The sequence below is a fragment of the Lepidothrix coronata genome, unplaced genomic scaffold (assembly GCF_001604755.1).
Source record: "Lepidothrix coronata isolate B3197 unplaced genomic scaffold, Lepidothrix_coronata-1.0 Scaffold4, whole genome shotgun sequence".
Classification (NCBI taxonomy): Eukaryota; Metazoa; Chordata; class Aves; order Passeriformes; family Pipridae; genus Lepidothrix; species Lepidothrix coronata.
In genome coordinates, this window is record NW_016690184.1 from 2699149 (window position 1) to 2724474 (window position 25326).

General features: G+C 34.9%; 1 protein-coding gene across 10 annotated transcripts in view; it reads left to right on the forward strand.

Annotated features, from left to right (window-relative positions):
• ADGRB3 (adhesion G protein-coupled receptor B3) overlaps positions 1-25326 on the forward strand; it is a 463874-nt gene that overhangs the window by 266584 nt on the left and 171964 nt on the right. For all 10 annotated transcript variants that reach the window (XM_017825573.1, XM_017825611.1, XM_017825640.1 and 7 more), the window contains 2 exons: positions 6776-6878; positions 12449-12492. In XM_017825573.1, the coding sequence (XP_017681062.1) occupies positions 6776-6878; positions 12449-12492 (147 nt within the window). The remainder of the gene's footprint in view (positions 1-6775; positions 6879-12448; positions 12493-25326) is intronic.

Genomic DNA, 25326 nt, shown 5'->3' on the forward strand with positions numbered 1-25326 from the left:
CCATAAAAGGTAAGAGCATCCTCCTATCTCACAGGCCTCTTAACACCTAGTTTATAGCCTGAGGAGTCAGGCTCTTATGAGCAGAGGGTGCGAATAGTCTATTGACAACAGTTTCTGGGAAATGGCATGGAAGGCTATAGAATACACAGTTTTGGGTTACACCCATACCATGATGAACTCAGCTGTCCTAACTAGGACACCTTCAAAGATCATGTAATTCTGACTCCCTTCCACAGGCAGGGACACCTTCCGCTAGACCAGTTCCTCAGAGCCCTATCCAGCCTGACCCTGAACAGTTGCAATGATAGGACATCCACAGCTTCTCTGAGCAACCTGTTCCATTGTCTCAACACCCTTAGAAAAAATGTCTTCCTTATGTCTAATCTAAATCTGTCCTCTTTCAATTTAAAATCACTGGGCCTTGCCTTATCACTACAGACCTTGGTAAAAGTCTCAATCATAGACCCCTTCTAAGTATTGAAAGCCTGCAATAATGTCTTCATGGAGCCTTCTCTTCTCCAGAATGAACAAACTCAAATCTTCTGAATCTTTCTTCATAAGAGAGATGTTCCATCCCACTGATCATTTTCATGACCCTCCCCTGGACCTAATCTAAGTTTCATGCCTTTTTTGTGCTGGGAATCCCAGAGCTGCATGCAGTATTCCAAGCGGGGTCTCACAAGAGCAGAGGAGAGGGGCAGAATCACCTCCTTCAACTTTCTGGCCACACTTTTGATGCAGCCCAGGATACAACTGACTTTCTGAGCTGCAGGCGCACATTGCCAGCTCATGTTCCAATTTTCATCCATCAGTATCCCCCAGTACTTCACAACAGGACTGCTCTCAATCCCTCTATCCACTACTCTGTATTGATACCAGGGATTGCTTCAACCCAAATGCAAGACCTTTCACTTGGCCTTGTTTAACTTCATGAGATTTCCACCTCCTGAGCCTTTCAAGGTCCCTCTGGATGGTATCCCTTCCCTCCAGCATGGCGATCACACCACACAGGTTGGGATCATCTGCAAACTTCCTGAAGGTGCACCCAATCCCTTTGTTGATGTCATCAACAAAGATACTAAATGCTATTGAATGCATTTTGACACATTCAGCTACTTTAATGTTCATTCAGGTGGAATCTTAGCAAAGTCTTTGATACTGTCTGCCATGGCATTCTCCAGTGAATGGTGCTACATCCAGTTGGTAAGAAGTCACTAGTGGAGTTCCCCAAGGCTCAGTATTGGGACCAGTCCTGTTTAATATCTTTATTGATGATCTGGATGAGGGGATTTAGGGTACCCTCAGTGTGTTCTTGGACGATACTAAGTTGAAAGGGAATGTTGATCAGCTGGGGGGTAGGAAGGCTCTGCCGAGGGATCTGAACAGACTGGACTGATGGGCCAAGGCCAATGGTATGAGATTCAGTAAGGCAAAGTGCCGAGTGCTGCCCTTGGGTCACAAAAGCCCCATGGAGCACTACAGATTCAGGGCAGAGTGGGTGGAAAGTTGCTTGGGGGAAAAGGACTTGTCAACAGCTGGCTGAACATGAACCAGCAGTGTGTTCAGGTGGCCAGGAAGGCCAGTGGCATCCTGGCTTGTATCAGAAATAGTGTGGCCAGCAGGATTAGGGCAGTGATTGTCTCCCTGTACTCGGCACTGGTGAGGTCACACCTCAAGTCTTATGTCCAGTTCTGGGCCCCTCACTTCAAGAAAGATATTGAGATGCTGGAGCACGTCCAGAGAAGGGCAACTAACCTGGTTAAGGATCTAGAGAAAAAGTCTATGAGGAGGAGCTGAAGGAGCTGGGATTGTTTAGCCTGGAGCAAAGGAGGCTCAAGGGAGACCTTATCACTCTGTACAGCTATCTGAAGGTAGGCTGTAACAAGGTGGAGGTCAGCCTCTTCTCCCAGGCAACTGGTGACAGGACAAGAAGAAACATCCTCAAGCTACACCAGAGGAGGTTCAGGATGGACATGAGGAAGAATTTCTTCACTGAAAGGGTGGTTAAGCATTGGAACGGAATGCCAATGGAGGTGATGGAGTCAGTACTCCTGGAGGTGTTCAAGAAAGGACTGAATGTGGCATTAAGTGCTATGGTCTAGTTGAGAAGGTGGTGATCAGTCAAAGGTTGGACTCGTTCATCTTGGAGGTCTTTTCCAACCTAAATGATTCTGTGATTCTCTAATTTGAAATTTGAAAAAACCTGCAACTGTAATTAGTGCTGAATTTGTTGAGTTGTTATATTCTTTGTGAAAATTAGAACTGACATGCAAATTTTAAAGGGATCTTTATTATATTGTTTTATCATTTTACACTTGTTTGAATACATGAATGAAGGTTTCTGTACGTCCCACTGCATTTGAAAAAAGTTTATTTTTGTTTGCTTGCATTTTGCAGTGAGAAACTATCATCTCGCCTGTGTTTATATTAATTACTATTTCTACTAATCTTGCTTAACTGTGATAAACATTATTGTAATAACCATAGTAGTGCAGAACATAGTGAAATGGTTAAGGATCACTGCATTAGCATTGTCTATGGAGCAAACACTGTAAAATGTGAAGAAATATAACATCGTCTATTTTTTATATGATATCTAAAATTCTCTTAGCCATGTACAACATAGGAATTAGAAAAAACATTCTGGATAAGCATCCTATGGGATCCTTTTCTAAAGAAAATACCAGTTGTTACATATGTCAGTGATGGGAATGAAGATGAACAAAAATTAAACCAAGCTAAAATAAGTAAAATGGGCTTGTGTTTGATTTCAAAGGCCACATCATTTATACCTTGACAACCTGATAATAGAGATGATTTCTACTGACTGCAGTTAAATATCTGGAAAGATTTACCAGTTTCCCTGTGATTTCAGTTCCTGGCTTTACAGAAGTTAAGGTGGAAGTAAAGAAAATATTTGATTGCAATTTCTAGACGAACAAAGGTGACAGGCATTCCAATGCATTCCTTAATCTTAGCACTAAAAGGTATGCAAACTCCTGCATCATCACAATGAACTTATTTTTTAAAAAATAAGCAAACAAACAAATACAAAGTATCTCCATATATCTTTAGGGAAAATTTTCCAAAGCACCTGACCACAGAATCCCCATCTGGCACATCACAGGTGTTCTGTGAGTAAAATGAGGTTTTTGTTATCTTGGACAGCCTATAAAATATATTTCATAAACTCCAAAGTTAGCCACATTTTACCATATGGGCTTGATTTGTTTTTGGCATAGATTCTATTAAAAGTAAGTCTTGTAAATACAGTGCGAGATGAGAACTTGGAATTACATTAATATGCAATTTTTTTGGGCAATGTGTTTAATCCTACTGGTACATGTATATTATTCTGAGAATTTTGCCAGGAGTCTTTAAGCAAAAGTTTAGGGAAACAAAGATAAAATGAGTTTATTCATCCTCAAAAGAATAGAATAATTACTTTTTCCCATGCACAAGTAAATAAACTTCAGCTGATTCTATTTCCTAATATACTTTGCTGCATTGCACTGTTCTTGTAATATCTTATGGACTTGTTTATAGCAGATATTGAAATATCGAATATTTTCAGAACTGTAGACTGAATATTATTTCCACAGCTCTCGCACCCCTGAGCATATTTATGTTATTGTTAGGTTCACAGAAAATTGATTCTCAGTATAATACTCATCTAAAAGATATTATATATAATTTGTCTCCTGGGCACTCTGAAGAAATACATTGCATATTGCCATACTGCATGATAGTTTTTACCTTTTCCCTTAACAAATAAGAACAAATAAAGAATCAATGATTTTGCTGTATCAAGTTTTTTTTTCTGTTCCTTAAACAGCCACCATACTTTTCCTGCTAAAATTTCCTGCACTGAAATGTTGTGTTTCCCCATTTGAAACAGCATTCCTAACCCCCTTCTTCAGGTGCTGTACAACCAAAAAGGCTCTTTAATTTCCTCAGGTCAGCTTTGTTAGACTAAGGATGGAGTACCTCAGACAGGTATTTAATGTGTCACATTATGCCTTTAAGCATTCGTAATTTTTCTGTAAACTTGTATACATTGATCTGTAATTTCGATCATGCTGTCTTGAGATAGCAACATGCCTTATTCATGAGTTCATTTTTCTTTAGCAACATAGAGTCATTCTAAAAAGAAAAGAAAATCTGAATTTCTTATCACATAGAATCAATATTAATTCCCTTATATAAAAAACACCCTCAAAATTTATGCCCAGGTAGGAAAACAGTTTAATAATATAATTCTATTTTATTAATATTGCAGATCAGAAAAGAAACTCTAGGACAGCAGCTCTGGAAGCATTTCTTGAGCTTTTACTCAATCAAACTTAGCTGTCTTAAATCTTCAAGGATTTATTCAGCCATAGTCCCAAGGAATTTGATAAATTTTTTTGAATAATTGATTTTTAAACTTAACCTTTATGAGCATCTTTCTGGACAGTCAGCAGAGCACCATCCTGTAAAACTTCATTTCTCATTAAAGTTGAATTTTAGATTATTTTTGATAGAATAGAATAGAAGGAGCTAATGGTGAAGTCACTCTCCACCATAAAAAATCTGTAAGATAATGCACTTGCCCAAGAAGTGTGAGATGAGTCTTTCCCATTTTATGTCATTCCCAACATGACAGGAACTGAAATCCACATATTTTACCTTTCAGGACATTTTGTAAAAGCTGATTATTTAAATTCTTGGATAAGTGTTCTCAGAACTAGGCTGTCGTTTCAAAAAAATATCTTAAACAAAGGTAGCAATGGCACCACACTGGTGGTTTTGAGGGAAGTTATCGTGATTACAAAGCTTTGGGCTGTAGTTCAGAGGCATCTTAACATGTTGTGTGAGTTTAGAATATACCTGCCAGATTGTATTCTTTCAGAGACTGTCCAAACCGTTAAATATGAAATATGCGACTAGGCACTCAGCCCAGACAGGACAGCAATGAGGGATGCAGTTTTCATTTCACAGCAATATAGCCAGTCATATTTATTTTCTGGTGAAAGAGTCTGATAGGGGCTCTTGAGAATGTAAGTGGTTTGGTAGAGTTTTCATGAAACTGAGGTAAAATAAATGTACTGAAGTTATAAACTAGGCACTTAGGTGCTCTTTCAGATCTCATGCTAGAACCATCAGAACTGCACCAAAATGAGATACAGCAAGGAAACGTTTATTGACGCACAACGACTGACTGTAAAAGAGTACTGAAGTATCAATATTTACACTACTTTGTGTGAATTTCCAAAATGGACATAGTCTCAATAGCTAGTAAGCTCTGTTTCCACTTGTCATGATCTGTTAGAGAAACCAGTTTTTTCATTATTTGGAATTTTGTTCGTTTGTTTGGGTTTTTTTTAATTATACCTTGCTTGTGAAGAATTATAGATATTCAACTACTGTCATTCTACAGAATGTACTGAAATATTGCCAAACATTAAATGTTAGTCTGATAGAGAGAGATGTTTTCCTCAACAATGTGTGAGATTTTAGAGTGCCGCTAAAGAGAAGAAATAGGAATTAAGTAAAATAGAAAGCCACTTCTATTATATTTCCACTATGTGATTTGGCTGAGTAAAATTGGACTAGAACTCATACCTTGCCCCAGAAGAATAATTTCATTCCTTGTGCTGAATGAAGTGCCTGCTGAGCTAAGTTTCTATTACTGTAGCCATGGCAATTCCTGTTTCAATGATTCAGGAGAATGGAATCCTCTCCTAAATACAAACTCCCTAAAGAAAATAAGAAATGCAATAACAACAACAATAATAACAAAAGAATATTTATACTGTCTTTTATAATTACATCTAAACTGCCTAGTTTCTTCTTTGATAACATCTACCTAAATATGACCGAATTTGTCTTTCTGTGAGGTGTTGAAAGCTGCATTACATGCAAAGAAATTACCATAATATTTATCAGAAACAGTAAGGCTGGTAACTGATGGTTGTTCTAGGGTCATAAGAAGCAAGGATCCCAGGCATGAACATCACGTCAACATGTCTTTATGCCTGTAGTAGCATAGCCTTGGCATTACTAGGTCTGTCCTGGAAAGGTTGCTATGATACATAGTGATCCACATTTTACATAAAAGAAAAATTGATGATGTATTAGAAAAATTCACAGAAAATCATTATTTTGCATAACCTGGTACAATAACAGAGGACCAAATCTAATCTCACATATGAGATAAAAATAAGGTGGTTTGGCATAATTTAAGTCAGAGCACTTGGTTTAAATTTTAATAAGTATTTAGAGGATGAAGTTGCCCAATCATATACCAAATACATTGTTTTTTTAAAAACTGGAAACAGATAGGTTTTTTTCATGAGCACAGAATCAACTGTACAATCTCCCATTGCACTCATCCATCTTCACAATTTTACAATTAACAATGAGAAAAAAAGTCCAACACATCACTTTGGAAGAAAAATTACTGTCTCTTATAAAACATAGCTAGTGGGCCTATACTGAGAAAAGCAAATGAGATGCACTCAAACATGGACAGAATGCTTGTGTAATCAATACATTCTTCTAATTAATAACTTGTATTTTAAGGAATTGCACTTCCTTATCCTTGGTGCTCTTTAGTCTTGGATATATTGGTTACAGTTGGAAGTGAGCGTTTTCACTACTTCCAAACAAATCTGGTTTCTCGCTGAATATTTGTCAACTAAAGTCACTGAAAATACCCCATGAGATATAAGGCTCATTTAACCTCATACGAAGTTAAATCTTCTATTTTTACCTTTTTTTTTTTTTTTAACAGGAATTTTACAGTTGTTAATTCAAAAATCATTGTTGTTACTATACGACCTGAGCCCAAAACTACGGATTCTTTCCTGGAGATAGAACTGGCCCATCTGTCTAATGTAAGTACAAGGATAGTTGATATGCTCTTACGAGAGTATTTGTCAGATCATATGAGAGAAAAAAGAGACATTGTTTTAAAAAACAGTTAATAAAACCTAGTTTAACTTCTAAAATTTAAGCTCGGGAACAGTTTAACAATCTTTGAGGGTAGTGTGTACTTGTTTCATGCATGTGTATATGCGAAACAAAATTAATTGTTGTTTTGTGTTTTTTGAAGTTTTCATTTGAACAGCAATTTCTACTGATAAGTTTCCATTAAATGCTTTGATGGTTACAATTGGAAATGTAGTATTGTGCCGAATGCTTAATTTTTTGCTCCCTGCATAGGTCATAGAGCTACATAGTTCTTCAGGTCTTTTCTTCTTTGCTTTCATTATTTCGTACTAAAAAGCCAGGTTTTACTTGTTTTACCAGACTTTGAAAAAAATGCTCTGGTCCCAGTTTAACTTACAGTTCTTATAAATATTTGAGATTTTTTGTGCAATCGTTAAAACTGTACTTTTGAGGCTTTAATCTCACATTAAAAATGTTTTAGATCTGAAAAAAAAAGGAACTTTATTTCCAAATATATGAAAAATATGAAGAGTTTTTCTTGTGCTGTTAGTAATCTCCAACAGTCACAGGGATGTACAGTATTAGGAAAATAATGTTAAATAACAAGCATAAGAGTAATTTATGTGACGGCACAGCATATGAACTCTGTCTGTTTATGTTATTAAGAACTAGACTTTACTTTGAATAAAACCATAAAGGGTCAATTAGAAAAGACAGTTACTAAAGCTTTTGAAAATACTATTGTTATGCAAAAACCTTTAAAGCTCTGGGGTTTTTAGTTATAAACAGTTATTGAAGTGGTCATATAGATGCAATTCAACTGCAGAATTTCCAAATATTTCAGTCTGTAGCAAAATTGGATTAGTGACTCTGGGAAAAAGTATGAAGGAAACTTTTTGAACTCTAGACATTTAACATTTTACTCAAGGTTAGAAGAAACTATTTTGCCCTCAATGGTTATTATGACCTGCCATTCTGTTCCCAGAAAAGTGCTAATGCAAAGAACATCTCAGCAAAACTTAGGCAGAAAAAAGGAATAGAGGAATATAAACTGACCTGACTCCTTACCTTTCAATAAGATCAGAAGTTTATTGACAAAGAATTGTGGAGATTTGGGGGTTTATGGGTCTCTGTTTAAGATTCTTTATGGTGGGTAGATTTCATTTGCTGTTTCATTTCGTTTCCAACCTAAGTTATATCATATATATTAAGAGAAAATATCGGTCATTAACATAACTTTCCTTCCTGTCAGATATGTTGCTAAAAATGAAAAAAATATTTGCTGGAGTAAACCACAAATTAATCCTGTATATCAGGACAAAAACCCATCACTTTTGAAATAAAATACTCATTTTGATCTTACTAAGATCATTATTAGGAAGAATTTATGGTAATTTTCGTTGTATGATCTATTATTTCAACAGTGATTGGTGGACTACTTAAATGAATTGCAAACTATGATATTTATATTTCGAAATTGAAATTACTACTTACAAAAGTGTAGGGTAGCAGGTGAGAAAAAAAATTCTCATTAATTTGCTCACTTATGCTAGAAAAGAAATTAAACAATTATAAAAGAAAATAATACCAATAAACAATGTATCAGCATTGAAAATATTTTTAGGCCAAGCACAACCTATTAATAGAAGCACAACGTGGGCAAGGATAGACTAAGAAAAGGTTGAACTACTGTCCCCAGAAGATGAAATTCTAGAAAATTTGTAGAGAGGAATTTTTTTTATTTTTTTTTAATCCATCCCTTTGGTTAATTTACAGAGCAAGTTTTTGCCAAGTTTGAAAATCTTGCAAATGAAACTTCATTGTTACAAAAGTTCAGATTAGAGACACCAACTGTCACCTAGCTTTGGCAACCTTTCACTAGCTGAATATTAATTAATATTGTATGAGCTAGCATAAGTCTTGACAAAGCAAAATGACAGTAACCTTGCTAATACATATCAGACCCTTTTTTTTCTTTTTGGCTCACTTTTTGTCCTATAATATAATCCAGAGAAGCATCAAGAGCTTATATAAAGTTTTTAGCCCTTAAATTAATTTTACATACATACTATATTTATATAGACTCCTAATCCACCTGAATATATGAGTTGGACTGGCAGATACAATGATAATATATTGCTCTAGAAAATCTATGAATACGGATCAGTTTTACAGTTTTAATATCTTTAAACATTTGGTGATTTTTGTTCAAGTCCTAGTCTTCATAATGACATTTCAATTATAATATATTACCATAGAAAAAGCTTTATGTTGCATACAGAAAGACAAAACTATTGTTAATATATCTTTAGTGTTTGAACATTACATAATAATGGCTCACAGATTAATCATTATGTCAGTTAAATAGATTAATTATTAAACAGAAAATAAAATACATTCTCTTTCATCTGATTTTTTTTAAGATCTCCTTGTTATATTTGTTCCTTTCAAAACTTTGTTCTTGAAATGCTATTTATTATTCAGAACAGTTTGTTTGCAAATTGATTTAATGACTAATTTTATAAGCATTTTCTAGACCATGCCTACTAATATATAGAATGATATCCACACATTTGTTTTTTTACCTCCTTATCCACTGACTAAATTAAGTAGATAAGAGAGTATGAAAAGACTTAAAAGAGATAAAAAGAGTTAATATAACTAAATAAAATTAGCCTTTAAATATTAATTTATTCAAGATCTTTAATGATTTCTTCATTTCATATCAAAACTAACCAGTGTATTAATAAAACTGGAGGATGATTTTTTGGAGGAAGTGCAAATCACAATTACATGTATTGTTTGAAGATTGTAGATAAATTCAAATACAACAGAGAGTTGACCAGAGTGGAATGTGGGTTGCAATGCATAACTTAGAGCACATGATATTTTGTCTTGTGCACTGTGAACATGTAGATGACTGTGACCACAATTTTCCAGTAGTTTGATTAAAGAGACACCAAAGCAATCTTTAAAAAAATGCACAACTCAAACAAAATCCTATTTGCTCCGTAGAGAATATGAACTCTCACCTTCTGACAACACAGAAGTTTACTCCAGGGATACTAAAGTAATGAGCCAGCAGTAGCATAGAACATCAAGCTTTCAATAAGACTGAAAACCCTGGCTACAAAACACATTTGGCACTGTGCTGGGTAGCTGTCCAAGTTGCCAGTCACATCTGGAAAATTCAATTTTATCTGCTAGGCAGAGATACGTACAAGTAGGCACACACACATATGTCAAAGTAATGAGATATCCAAGTAATGTACTGTAATGTATAAATCACTACTACAGCAGTCATAAATGTTAATGGACGCAATAGCTGCTTCCTTCACTGCAGCTGAGTAATTAACTGGTAAGAGCACTGCCCCCACAAAGGGTGGTGGCTGTTGGAGGCAGCTCAACAGCAGCGGTGTGAGGAGACATCGCCAAGAGGCCAGACCCAGAAGTACTGTGAAAAAGGGAGCAACAGATTAAGAGCAAAGAAGCATACACAGAGACAGGCTTCTTGTGGTCCTCACAGTACTTGAAGGGTGTTTGATCAGGATATCAAAAGAGGAAGACGTTCTGAAAGGCTGCTGTACCCTGGCGAGCTGCCAGTCCTGATGGAGCAAACCTTCATACCCTCCTTAAGGAATGGAAGTAATATTTATCCCGCTTTCCATGTTTCTGCTTAATCTCTCATTAGTGACTGCAATGGCCAAACATACTGTTTTGTTTTTTTTATTTGAATACATTTCAAAGAGATTGAAGTGTGTGATCTGACAGCAGTTCTATCGTGTTTCAGTTTTCTGCAAAGGCCTTTGTTTCTCTCTATTTTGTAGATTTCTTTATAATGGACATTTTTTCTGAAAATGTTTTTGTGTTCATTCTCCATGCACTGTGGGAATACCAAGCATAAACTGTATGATGTCCACTGCTAGGAGAGAGGTCTTAGATCTGAGAGATGCAAAGCCTTATTATGATGCAGTTATAGGAGTACTTTTTTAATATGCATAGCTATATCAGATTGCAAGTAGAACTTCTTCACCCAGACTTAGGATACAAATTAATACTCTTTATAAAATTACATTTTAAAGGAAAGTTAATTCTGCATCGACATTCTGTTTTCCCTAATTCTTACCTTTCTATATCCTCTTCCATCTATGTATCTGAAAGCTCTTGCCTAGTGATGCAGGACCTGGTCTCTGAATCTCTACTGGCCTGTTATCCCATGCTTTGTCCTGTGCCCTCTTCCCCTTCCTCTTCTTTATCTTATAAATACTTCACAGAACGGTGCATTCTTTATTTATGTTTGTATAGTGCTATGTAAATATAAAGTGCCATAAGTATATGTTGGTTTCAAATATTTATGCTCTACTCATGAAATTCAATGCAGTCAGCAAAATACTGAACCAGAGATTCAAAGTTTCCCTAAATGCCTCTCTCACAAGCATCTCCAGAAGGACCTTTTTTGTCTTTGACAAAGAGGTGGATGGAATGATTTAAAAATTTAATAGATTTTTACTTCACAGGTTGCCATGATTTTTTCTAAAAATAAAACACTTTTGAGAATGAAATATTAAGGTGTGCTTTGTTTATATGAAACTACTTTTATATCTAGTGCATCTACGCTGTTCGCTAACATTGATATACAAAAATAGTATTTGTTTCTTTAAACCACTTTTCAATTTTTTTAAAAAATATATTTTTATTCTGTACTTTATATAATTTGTTTATATAGTTCTGATTTCTGGGAATACCCAGAGCTTATGATGAACAGGACTATGGTTTTGCAGTTTTAAGTGCCTCTAAGTCAATCTGAGTGAATTTTAATTTTGTCTCAACTCTTCCTAGGCAGCAAAATAAACATGAGTAATAATACTTTTCAATTTCCTGAAACATTCCCCATAGTTCAATGATATGTAATAAACATAGGTTCTCATCCTATTCTAAATCAAATAAGAAATTTTCCATTGTTTTTGAAGAGATTGGAGCTGAGATTGTAAAGCTCAACCACATCAGAGATAATACATATATTTTGAGCAAAAAGCTCCACTGATTTAGGACACAATTGACAAATCCTTTTAATATTGAATGTGGGGTCATCTGAAAACTTGACCTCCAAACATTTTACTCAACATATGCATAAAATTTTTAAAGGCATTACTGGTTTTGACATCCAAGTTCCTAAGGTGTCTAAAGTTCTGCTTGTAAACACACCAGAAATGTTCGGTCAAGTCTCTTAACAGATTAATTTTTATCTCATATTTCACTTCTACTAGGGTATGCCAAGTAGACAACTTTATGCTTACCTTGTCTAAGCAGAGAACGCACAAGTAGTCTGCTCTTAGGTTCAAGTGCTTTAAAATATTCTATAAGAATTAAGCTTAAGCTTTTGCCACTTCAGTGGTATCAATTCATCAGAGTATAAGGATAATCTTGTAGGAGGAGACTCAAATAAATTTTTAGATCAAGCATGAGACATATTTTTGTATACCAGTAACTAATGGGTTTGTTTGTTTTCTTTTAGGGCACATTGAATCCCTACTGTGTGCTCTGGGATGATTCAAGAATGTAAGTGACAGATGTTTGCTTCTATTGTTATGGCTCAAATATTACAAAGTACCTAATGATATTTAAGTAGTTGGTCAGTAAATGGGTGGTACGAGGGCAGAAAAAAGAAACCTTTGACAGAGTGAAAGTACTGGATTCTCCAGTCACTTGGCTTCCTTTCTGCCGCTGTGTAAATTGAAATAATACAATATCTCACCAGGAAGAGATTACTCACATAGTAATTTTAATCTGCTCTCTCAAGATTAAAATGAGGATGTCTAAGAACTGTAGTTCCTTGATGGTAGTTGCTGGGCAACAAGCGAGTGGGTAAACGATGAGACAAATAACTGAGGAAGGCTCCCATTTCTGTTACTGCAGGGAAAAATATAATTTTTAAGTTTGATCCCCACAGCAATCTTCATTTTAGTTGATTGAAATTTTCATTTTAGTTTATTAAAATAATAGCTGTATACTAAGCAGTGAAAGCTTACTATCAGTCTTCTTCTGCTTTTTTTAGTGTGTGTCCCTTCTATAGCAAAAAAGAAAATGTTACTGCATGAAAGTAAAGCAGTAAAATCAGTGTGGTTAAAAAAGAATCCCAAGTTTATGCAGTTGTAATTTGCTGAATTAATCTTTCACAGTAAATCTCCCATTAAAGTCAAGGTGAATTTTGCATACATGCAGATTAAGTGTTTCAAGAAGTATCCCTATATGGTTGTCATATTATTTTAAAGTTGATGTTGTGCTTCTTATCCAGGTATATTTTATATGTCTTATTATACAGACTCATCTGCGGTGTTAGAAATTATATGACTGTGATTTTGTGTGTAGTTTCATCCTTGAGCTTGGGTTTACATCAGTACACGGGTGGCTGAGAAACAACATTATAGTACAGAAATGAGAAACTGTGGACATGATACTAGAAATCATTCCAAATACAAGTAATACCATGGTCTGTGCCTCTGCAAAAGAATCATAATGCCATTATTTGCCAGCAACACCATAGTATGCAATTTCTATGAAATATGTGGGATTAAGTACATGAAAGACTTGATATTATGCATTATTATGAGCACATGGAATGCAAAAGATTTTGAACGAGTTCTTTGTTTCCTCTTTACAAAGTTTTGCTTACACAGGAGTGGTATAGTGGGGTTTTATCGTTTTCTGTATGCGTTGCTTTAAGCACTGTGTATTTAGAGCACATACTCTGATATCACTGTTCAAGTCCACAGTATCAGGGGCACATTTACATGAAATTAGACTACTTAAAAAAAACCCCCATGCTGTGGATTTAAGAACATGATTAAAAGATTTCATGCAGGTATTTGGGACGAATGTGTGAAGTAATTGCAAACAAATGTATTTTGTCCTCACCACTCGTTTTGCAGGTATTTGTCTTAGTATTGCTTGTAGAGAAGTTCAGTGGTACCTATAAGTACTGTTTTCAATATGCTTGGAATCTGAATGGAAAAGCAAACTTTTGAAACATCTGAAATTGATGTAAAACTTACGTAAAATAGTCTGAGGTTTTGAGGGAGAAACACATGCTTTGTTATACTGAAGGATATATTTTCTAGGCATATTAGTGTAGCCATTGAAGATGGTAAAATAATTTAAGATTGGAGGTATTCTTGAAGATGCATCCATTTTTAAAAGTGATATAAGCCCTCAGATATTCTCAATAAGATGTGATGCATCTGTAAGATCTGCACGGACACCACTGTGTTTGACACATGTATGTGTGCTATTGTATGAGAATGTGACACTCTCTCTTACCTGAGTATGCAATGGCAAGAGCAAACTTCTACTTTTTTCCTCCATCCCTTTGGAAAAAAACATCTATAGTGTTAGCTGTGGGAGCATAAGCTTACTCAAAACTTTATTTTTGTAATGCTGTTTCCTTTTGGTTTGGACCATTTTATTTGTATTTGTATTTAGTCAGGAATATTTCAGAATTTGTATTCTGACACTGTGAGTTTTAAATTATGAAAGCTCTATAATGATGACTCAGTTCCTATTATTTAACAATCTTAAAAAAGAAATAGTTAGGTGCCCATTATTTTATTGCGTTCTTGGTGGCTTGTTTTCTTTTTTTTCCCCCACTTTTTTCTAAGCCTCAGGAATTAGTCGTCCTCAGCAGCAGGCAACTGGATTTGATGGGTTAATTGCCTAATTCATATTGCAAATCCTACAGAGCTGTGATGTACTCATATCATTCCAAATGGAGTAATTTTTGCATAACCAGGATTTAGCAAGTATTTGGGAATAAACCCAACAAAAAGTAGCCCTCTTTTAGTTGAAGGTGTTTAACTAATCAAGTGTCTGTTGTGAGTCAGGTGTTCTAAATTAAGTGGTTTCAGATGAATCCTGTGTTAGCTTTTATCATCAGCATACAGTTAGCAGCAGTAACCTCTAATGGGTTTTGCCATCTTTTTACCCACTTCTACATCTTTATCTGCATGCCTTGCAAGTTCATATTTGGTAAATGATACTCATCTTGTCAGTTTAATACTTCTCCAGCAGCAAGGAAAGCTTTGTCTATCTGGATTTTGGCCATGCTTTTCAGGAAATGAAACAATGATTAGTTCCCTGACATCCATCCTTCAAGAAAGTTCTGGATCTGTGAGCTCTTAAATCACATCAAATCATCAAGGTTATCCTACTGCCATTGGTATCTCTGACAATTTGGTCACCCTAACTTTGGCAAAAGCAGCTTTAATCTATTCCTTCTATGAGATATGGTGATTCTTCCCTCTGATTATGTTTTAGTTTTTTCATTCATCAAGCTGGCAGGCTTGTGCCCTTTGTAGGCAGCTAGTCAAATATGTGTACAATATTGAGACAGTGCAACTAAAGAATAAGATATTATGTCATTTATTAAACTCAATCAAATAATTCAGCATTTTATTTCAGTTGATTATCCCAAAATATAGAGTACACCTGACTGTGTTGATTGAAACCAGGCTTTTTATGAATTCTGGTGCTTCCTTTGATACTTCCAGCTTTCCTACACAAAGCTGGTAGCATGAGTTGTATGTAAGAGGTGACTTTTCCCTCTCAGAAATCTGAGTGATATCTTCATCTATTCATTTCAGAAAATATATTTAAATGTTGCCTTCAGTAAAGTCTTAGGTTGCTGAATGCTTCTCCTTCTAGTGTGTGGGAAAATGTATGGAATATTTGTAATTAACATTCCCAGGAGAAACAATTTTGTTCCTTAAACCAACCAATCAAAAACTCCAGAAAGAGTTATGTCTTTTTTGCTTTGCTCAGATAGTTTGTCTGAGCAAACTATCCCTGCTGTCAGGAACTGTTTGTGATACATTAATTCCAGTGGTTTAGTCTACAAAGAGAAAGAAAAGGAGTTAATCAGGTACTAGGGCTGATTTTCCTACCCCACAGAAGTGATTTTAAAATTTTAAGATGAAACAAAACTTGAAAGTTTTTCTTTTGTCCCTTCTACCTCTCTGGAAAGTAAAAGAAGACAGTCTCAACTAGCAAGTGATCCAATAGTTAGATGCATTTACTTGGGGACCTCAGGGACTGTCACATCAATTTTTTCTTTATATAAGTTAATTGAGTTTGAAATACACTTTTCAGCCTTACAGGAGCAGCCAATGCCCACTGAGCTGTCAGCTTCTCTGGAGTGTGTTACTCACAATGTGTCCTGCTGGAACTCTGTCATATTATTTAGGAAAATATTCATGGGTTGGGAAGCTGATTCCCAGCACCTCTTTATTTAATTTTACCACTGTTTCTATGTATTTGTGACCATGCCAAACCTAAATCTTAGCCATATCACTGTCAGGTTTTTTTCCTAGCACTGTTTTGTTTTATGTAAGTCTGGGCAAGGCTCTGTAAGCCCAAGTGGTCAAAGAATCCTTATATGCATGTATACATTTTCATTTAAAGAATGCCATTTTTTGTGGCAGTCCAGACAGTTCTCTTGAACTTTTTTACCATCTCTGATGTTTATGTCTGTGATAGGTGCCATAACAGACAGTCTGGATGCTGTGGTTTAACTCCAGCCAGCAACCAGGCACTATGCAGCCACTAGCTCACTCTCCCACCGGTAGGATTGGGAAGAATATCAGAAAGGTAAAAGCTACAAAATGTATGGGTTGAGATAAAGGCAGTTTAATATGTAAATCAAAAGCCATGCACACAAGCAAAACAAAACAAGGAATTAATTCACTGCTTCCCATGGGCAGGCAGATGTTTAGACAACTGCAGGAGAGCAAATGTATCATGGACAATGGTCACTTGGATTTATCCATCACTTCAAAAGGTTCCACCCTTTCCCCTTCTTCTCCCGCTTTATATATGAGCATGATGTCATATGGTGTGGAATATCCCTTTGGTCAGTTTGGGTGACCTGTCCTGGCTGTGTCTCCTCCTGGCCTGCCATGCACCCTCAACTTCCTTGCCAGCGTGGCAGTACGAAAAGCAGAAAAGACCTTGGCTCTGTGTAAGCACTGCTCAGCAATAACAAAAACATCTCTATATTATCAACTCTGCATTCAGCACAAATACGAAACATAACCCCATACTAGCCACTATGAAGAAAATGAACTCTACCTCAGCCAAAAAGCAGCACTATGGATCTCTAGGATCCATGAAATTTTGGCCTGACAGTGCAGCTGGTGTTTGTTCTTTTAGAAATGTGTTGGACATAATGTGGGCACAGGTGTTCTCCACAGGATAGAGTCAGTTGTTGCTGGTGTGCTCCACATCTGTATGCAGTGCAACATGACATCTCACAGCACTGGGTAGGAAAGGGATTTGGTATTCTGAGAGTCTTTTCTGCCAGTTGCTGCAGAAGGATAACAGTATGACAGCATTTTATTCGTCCATATGCGTGCTCATAGTAGTTTGTGCCTGCTGACTATACAGTTGGCAGAACTACAATGCAATTAGCTGAAATTTTTAATATTGCAGGAATTTTGACCTGACTCAGTTTTAGTTTAGGACAAATGGTAGGTCTGTTCTATTTTTTCCCCCACTGCTATACAAATTTACATTGGTAGTGGTTTAGATTTGGTACCCTAAAGTTATGTGAAATTGTGAATACCTATATATGAGACATGACGAATTGTATACATTTGTGTATCTTCACAATTTCACTCCAGACGTATTGTCACATCCTCCATTAAAAAGAAGGTTAAAAAAAGTTTACGATTACTTTTATTTTAATTATCCCGTAGAGCTTTTAATTATTTTTCTTCCATTGTCCCTGGATACAATTCTGGAGAAATAGTCCATAAAGGAATTTCTTCAATGGAAATAAAGAGTAGTCTACCAGTTAATGGTGATTTTTCTGTCTATAGGGCAGAATACGACTCGGCTTTACAATTTAAGCTTGCTTGCTTTGACAGGGAGTACTGATCTGCTTGCTGTGTCTCTCTCTTCTCCACTTTGACTTTTAAAATTAGCATGATGGACCATTATAGTTATTTTTTTTGTTTGTCCTAGCCTTGCGAACGTTTGAAAATATGTTCAAGATGACTCTTTATAATTTTCGTCAAAATGTGTCAAGCTAATCATAAAATAATTAGAATATCCTAAGTAATAATTTGCTTATGGAAATAGGAATAGTAGCCTCTCCTTACTTTATATTACCTTACAGTTGTGTTATTTTTGTCACCAGAAAGATATGGAGGAAATTGAATGAGAGTAAATATAGTTTGGAAATATATTCCATCTAAAGCTTTGCTTCTTCCATTGACTTTAGTTAGACTTTTTGGTCTGGCTTTACAGTCAGACTTTGCTTCTATCACATTTTTCAAGGCAGAAAATTCTCTTTCCATATTAGCTTCTATGCTTATGTTCATTAATGAACTTATTCAGAAGATAAATGCCTCCTGGAATGCCTACTTTTATGAAGAACTTTCCATAGTGGAACCTGTGTGATTGCACACTACTTAATCTTTTGCTTCTGATGGTCTTGTGTAAAGAATTAGAAGACTACTGAAACATATTCTTTTTCATTAAAACAGTATGGAATGAAAAACCTGATCCAAACTCCCTTGCAGACAACCAAAAGGCTTTGATTGATTCAAATCAGATCAGATCAAGTGGCAAACCACTGCTCAAGCCATGCAAGACCTAATTTTAAAATTTTTCAATTCACAAACTGCTAAGATTATACTGTAGTGCAGAAAACTTAGTTGTGAAATGTTGTACAATATAAAATGGAGTGTCTTTATATTGAAACAGTCAGACCAAAATTTGCTCAAGTCATACACAAAATGAATCAGTATATATGGGAGGAATTTATAATTTAGTACTTTTTTATAACACTGCTCTTCACTAACACCTACACAGCTATGAACAGAGCTTACATGCCCTGCTGAGATTTATAATAAAAAAGGAAATCAGATTAATTCCTGCTAATAAATTCACTTTCTTTTTAATTTTTACTGGGTGATTAATCAATTCGGTTTATTGAGAACTCAATTGCTATTTATTGCCCTTCTGTAAATGTATATTTTCACAAACTAAAAATACTGGTTTCTTGTAATATCAGGCAATTAAAATTCTGAAATGTGACTAAAAGGAACTAACGATTGTATTTTCATAATCAAATTTAAAGATATGAATTGGACTTTTGACAGATCTTTAGTGTATAATGAGGACAAAAGATAATTGAGCAGTTTGAATAAACTTCACAACAGAAAAAAATTGGTTGTAATGTGGTTTTGTAGCTACGTTTCCTGAAAAATTCATATATGTTACTAAGTCAAATATAATGTGATCATTGCTTTCGCTAATAATACCTCAAGAAGAAATGCACCAGATGGGATCTGCAAATCCAGCATGGTGGTGGACATGGGCTGACTTGTAGAGGAAAACAATGTTTACAAAATCAAATACAGCTTCCAAAAGTACAGTATAGCATAATTGCAACTGCAAAAGTTTGGCAACATTTTTTCATTTTTATGATATGCCTCTTAAAGTTTGTTATACCTGTAGATTTAAAAGCAATTAACCACAGAGATTGCTATCATCCTTCCAGGTTTACAGATAGGGAAAACTAGAGCATAATGGAAGCAAAGCAGAGTTAGAGTTCCAAATTCCTGAGTCCTAATTGAGGATGCTCTCTAGCTGTTCTCAAAGCCAATACCATTCCCCTGCCATGAAGCAGATCTCTAAAGAGTGTTATAATGATATTTTTATTTTTTCTTCTGGTTCACTCGGATAATCTCATGACTGTTGCCCATTCCTGAGAATTTAGCTCTGTTTATCCAACAGAAGTAGTGCCACAGCACTAAAGGTCCTTGTATTATACCATCCTTAAACAAAATGAAATCTGCTTGCATCACTATAGACATTGCATAACCTAGGGAATATTTGCTTATCCATGTGACAAGGAGCTGTGCAAAGTATCCTTCTGCCGTTCTCTCCTATTCCTTTGATAGTAGGGGTACAGATCATGTGTATAAAATGCTTGTAAGTAAATCATGCTGTTTGTTACTTTTAAATTTATTTGCAGTCAGTACAGAAAAAAACAGAACAACTGGTATAAATATACCTACTTTCAGTAATATGATAAGGGCAATATGCTACAATATAATTTTTAACACTTGCAGAGTATAGGTTTGCTTGTCTTTACTTCAAAATGTGTGGATCTAAATGTCCTGAATTAATAAGTATTCTCTCTGATAAATCCAACATCATGTAATTCATTGAATTCTGGTCTGCCTTACTACAAGAAGTGGTTTTTAGCAAAATGACCTTAAATAAATGTTTGAAAATAGCATTTTGCAATGCATGCTCGAGGTCATCTTCCAATTCTAATAGTTGTTCTTGAATTGTTAACACTGAAATTGTATCTCTGCCCAATAAAACTGTAAAAATCCATCAAAAACAGTCGAAGACATGTCCAGTGTAAATCTGCCATATTTTATCAATTGCTATCACAGGTATACACACTATAATGCTGTATCAGCGTCTCACTGAACTCACAGGTGTCTTTACACATAATTAATCTTTCGCTGAATCTCTGTGCCAAAGTTCAGCAAGATGAGCAGATTCAGTTAAATCTCTTCCTGAACCAGTCACTAGAGGGAAGCAAAGACCTTCACGTGCCTATCCATGACGTCAATCAATGTCTGTGTCCTCACTGGCAAAATCTGTCAGTATTCAATCTAAAATTTTGAAAACGGCCTATTTGGTGGAAAATAACCCTTTGGGAGAAAAAGAAGAGAAAACAAAACAAACCCCAAAAATATATTTCTGTATAGTTGATTTCCAGAGGCCATTGTCATTAAAATATGGAGTTATTTTCATGACTCATGCTTTCAGAATTTAAATCTAGACAAGCAATTCAGTGCAGAGTGGATAAAGAAGATGGATTTAAGGTTTTCATTCTTTGAAGCATCCCAATATTAAGAAAAATACATTGAAATATTTGTAGCACAGTAGCTATGCACTTGCATCATATTGCAAAACCTAAGATAAGATATACCAGTTTATTGATATCTTTTTGTTGATCCTCCCTTAGTTATCCAGACTTCCATTCTATATTTTTTTCTGTGGTACTTAGAATCTTACCCTGTACATGCAGTTCTTCAGTGTATACCAGGTAAACAGATCAAGAGAACATCAAATCATTAAATGAGACTAGTTCATCATGTACTCCATTTCAGCACAGAGAAGGCATAATGTGTATATATGAACTTACATTATTCTTCCAGTTTATGAGGGGTTATATGTGAAGTAGGGGTTATATATGAGGTTTACCATATACTGTGCTTTTACTGTATTTAATTCATCCTTGTTCAAGTCAACTTACCGTTCTCTCCTATGCGCTAGGCTGGTTGAATTCTTTTAAAACAGAAACACTAGAGGCCAATGTTGCATTTGATAAAACATGACATTTGCTTAAAGGAATGTACCTGATATGAATTGAATTAGCCATGGAAATTGAAATGCCCAGAAACAGGGAAAAATATTAAAAATAGTGATTTTGAGTTTATCACTTAAAATTCTAAATGATTTAAAGATTGCAAGGGCAACATTTGTACAATTTACCACTGAATTTGAATAGAAGATCTTTTATTAAGCTTAAGCTATGCAGGGTGGCCAGACCTTAATGAGAATAATACAAATGTGTGTCAGGATTTAAGCAAGTTTAAATGGAAGGTAATATGCTAAATGAACAGCTCCAAGCAAAGCAATTTCACAAAAAAATCCTGTTGTGTTCAAGAGCTGCTAGATTATGGCTAAATAGATTTTTAGCTGAAAGCATGGTGTATTTGTGATGGCTTTTTAATGTTGTCATCATCTTCTCTGATAATATTGAGTAAGAGAAATTTCTTGCCTAGCTAGTTAACTAAATATAATATACATATGCATTCAAGTGCATGTGCTGGGGATAACATTCTGCAATCCATGATATTAGTCTAAGTAATGGGGTATATAATATAATTCTAAATTTCACAGGCTATAGTTAGGATTCTTGATGATACATGTTATCCTAATAATGCCATTTCTAGTGGTTGTCTTCACTGTTCTATCTACCCATAGCTATGGAAGTAGCACAAAATAACTTCACATATATTGAAAACGTGCATTAAAATGCCATCATGTTACTGTTAGTTCATAACTTCACATAAATATGATCCTGATGTCAAGTTTACCAGTAGTTCAATAGAAGGCCCAGGCTTAAACAACATGCCAGATTTGGACCATAGAACCAGAATCAAGCCACAGGTATTGGCACAAATCCAAGAGTCACTCCATCAACATAAATGTCAAAAATAAAGGGATTGCATATATTGATATAAAGAGCAATAGAGAACCAGAAAAATAATATTACTCCTTATAATGAATCTGATATATTTGTATGCCTAGCCTGTAAAAAGTACATTATTTTGACCAAACTTAAAACTAAATCCTTTAGACTTGTACTACTTCATGATTGCAATTTTAACTGCAGTATAGAGCAGTGTCCTTTTAAATGACTATGTGTACTTGCTTTGATATCTACTCAGTTTTAAATGATTATTAACAAAAATAAGCCACTGCTTTATTATAATATAAAAATAGCTTAAAATGTAAATATATAAAGTATCAAATAATAACACAAACAAAACATATTTTAAACAAAATATAATTATTTCATTTGAAGAATTTCTGATTGCATCTAGACAACATAGAGTCATGAAGCTAGTACAGGAATTCTAAAAAGAGAGCAAGAGTCAGCAGCATTCAGGAAGTAGTCTAATCTCTTTTTAAACAGTTTATACTCTAAAAGTTATAATGTGTACAGGAAAAAGTCAACAGCGTCTGTTTCTATGCACATCACATCTTCAGCCCATTCTTCCCCTTCTTTCTCCTTCTTGTAAGTGGACAATCAAGCATTCAATGTTCTAGGTACACAAATTGTCTGTGTGCTTACACAAATACTTCATCATTTCATGTACACACAGAGATTAAAATCTCACAGGAATAAAACACATAAAAATATTTACCACCACCCCTTCAAGACGTACAGTTGAAAATATGAAGCATCCATCTCTTTATTGTACTACTCAACAAAGCATGTTCTGTATACTGCAATATATATTTATCTGATGTCAGGTTCTACATGCTTTTAATGTTATTTATATTGAATAATATGGACAAATTTTAAACTAGGTAACATACACCGTAATATGAATTATAATTGTGTATTCTTCATTGTAAACGCAGAGAAAAACTATGCTAAATTTACCAAAACCATCTGTTTTTATCTGTCTATCTGTCTATCTATCTATCTATCTATCTATCTATCTATCTATCTATCTATCTATCTATCTATCGTCTGTCTATCTTTCCTTACCTACTTTGCCTGTACAGTTGACTGCTGAGAGTATTTTTGTTTTTTCATCTGAAGCAGGCCATTCTGTTCTCATATTTTTGTAATTGATTTACACAAGAAAACTGATCAGACACAATCTTCTTTTCCTCTCAGGCTTTTCCAGTAAATAGAAAAAAATTCATCACAGTCAAGGAAATGTACAGGTGTCTAAATATCACAGTAAGTTAGCATTTTTCAGCCAAAATTAGAGAACAAGGTGCTCTTAGGTTCACAAGTTTGTGATCTAGTCTCTAGAATTGTCCTTATTTCTTTAGTCTAGAAAATGTCTAGCACTTTTGAAAGGACCCACATGTTCCTGGCTTCATTCTCACCTTCCTGCAAAAATAGCAACATCTCTTGTGTGTCATTTTAAGGAACCATGAAAGACTAGTGTGTAGGTGCACAGTTATCTAAGAATGCTGATACAAGTTGAAATCCCAGACAAAAATCATCTTAATCTCAGGAAAACACAGAAGTTGCTTGTTCAGACATTTGCAGGGAAGAACCAGGGAGAACTGGGAGTCAGGTGAGAAGGCATTTGCTAGCACATTCTGCTCTGTATGGAGTTTCTATAGATACTGGGCATTCTATTTTAGAGATATTCTTTTACAACCTCTCCATGATGCTGCCAGCTCAAACTGTTACCCAGATGTCATTTTATAACCTATACAACTAATTTTCCCTTTGTTTTGACTAGACCTTTACGTTTTCAGTTTAATTTGATGCAAGTGCCACTGTCATTGGGTACCATATAAAGTTAAACCATCCTTTAGGTTCTATAGATTGTGCTGACTAGATGTCCTTTGACTAATGGAAACTTAAATACTTTGCATACTTATAGGTACCCAATTTTAGAAGTTTCAATACCAGACTGAATTCTGCCCTGTATATCAATTTCTGACTCAGGATATGGATTTTCAAATTATTTCCTTGGGTAAACACTTAATAAAGAAATAAGGGTGACCTTTTGTAAAATAACCTAAGATTAAATTTTATTTCTTTCCAGGAGATAGCCCTGACCATCATCCTATAAATAATGATCTCATAAAGCTGCTTTCCTTGCAAGCAAAAGTAAAAATAATAAGCATAATTTAAAATACTGAATATATACCACTGACATTGAATTCACAGAACCAGATATAGAAGAATGAAGTTCTGAAGTAAATTAATGTGTAAAATCTGTAGTTCTTGGGGATAAACATTGTCCAGCTTTGTAAATTCGTTGTTAAGGACATAGTGACAACCAGTAACCCTGTGAAGGAAAGATTCTTCAATAAAAATATACAAGATAGCAATATCTTGTCAGAGGACAGGCAGTGCATTCAATAAGTTAATATTGGAAATATAAAATTATTGGATATACATTTTAAAATAATATAAAATGAGAAATGAGTCCTCATTGGGACTAAGACATGGTCTGAGATATAATGTTTAGTTTTTAAAAAACAGTTTGTAGTGAGAATCAGGGAGTAACAAAAGAATGTTTTACCTTATTTCCACACTTGGGTAAGATACTAAAAAACGTATTTTTGTGATCCTGCAAGGGTGATTATGTTCCCAAAAGCACTTTCTGAAGCATTTTCTGCCCTCTTTACAAACTTACTTACGAAATGAAAGAACTTTATTATCAGCCTTCCATTGTGTTGTCAAAGTTAAAAAGCAGAGATTGCAATGAAGGTGTTTAAGTAGTAAAAAGTCAATCCATTCTCATTACAACAGCTGTTATAAGAATGTAAAATGCTGAGACATTTAACTTTTCCGATTTTGAAAAACATAATCTTGCATAACTTTGTGAATGCCATAATTGGTATTGAACAGACTTTCCAGTATGTGTTTAAAAGCAGTGTACATCCTATATTTTGAATTATTGAAGTGCAAACAAGCTCAGGATTTCATGTACATGATGACACTTTTCTCCTTTTCTTTTTTCTTTTCTTTTCTTTTCTTTTCTTTTCTTTTCTTTTCTTTTCTTTTCTTTTCTTTTCTTTTCTTTTCTTTTCTTTTCTTTT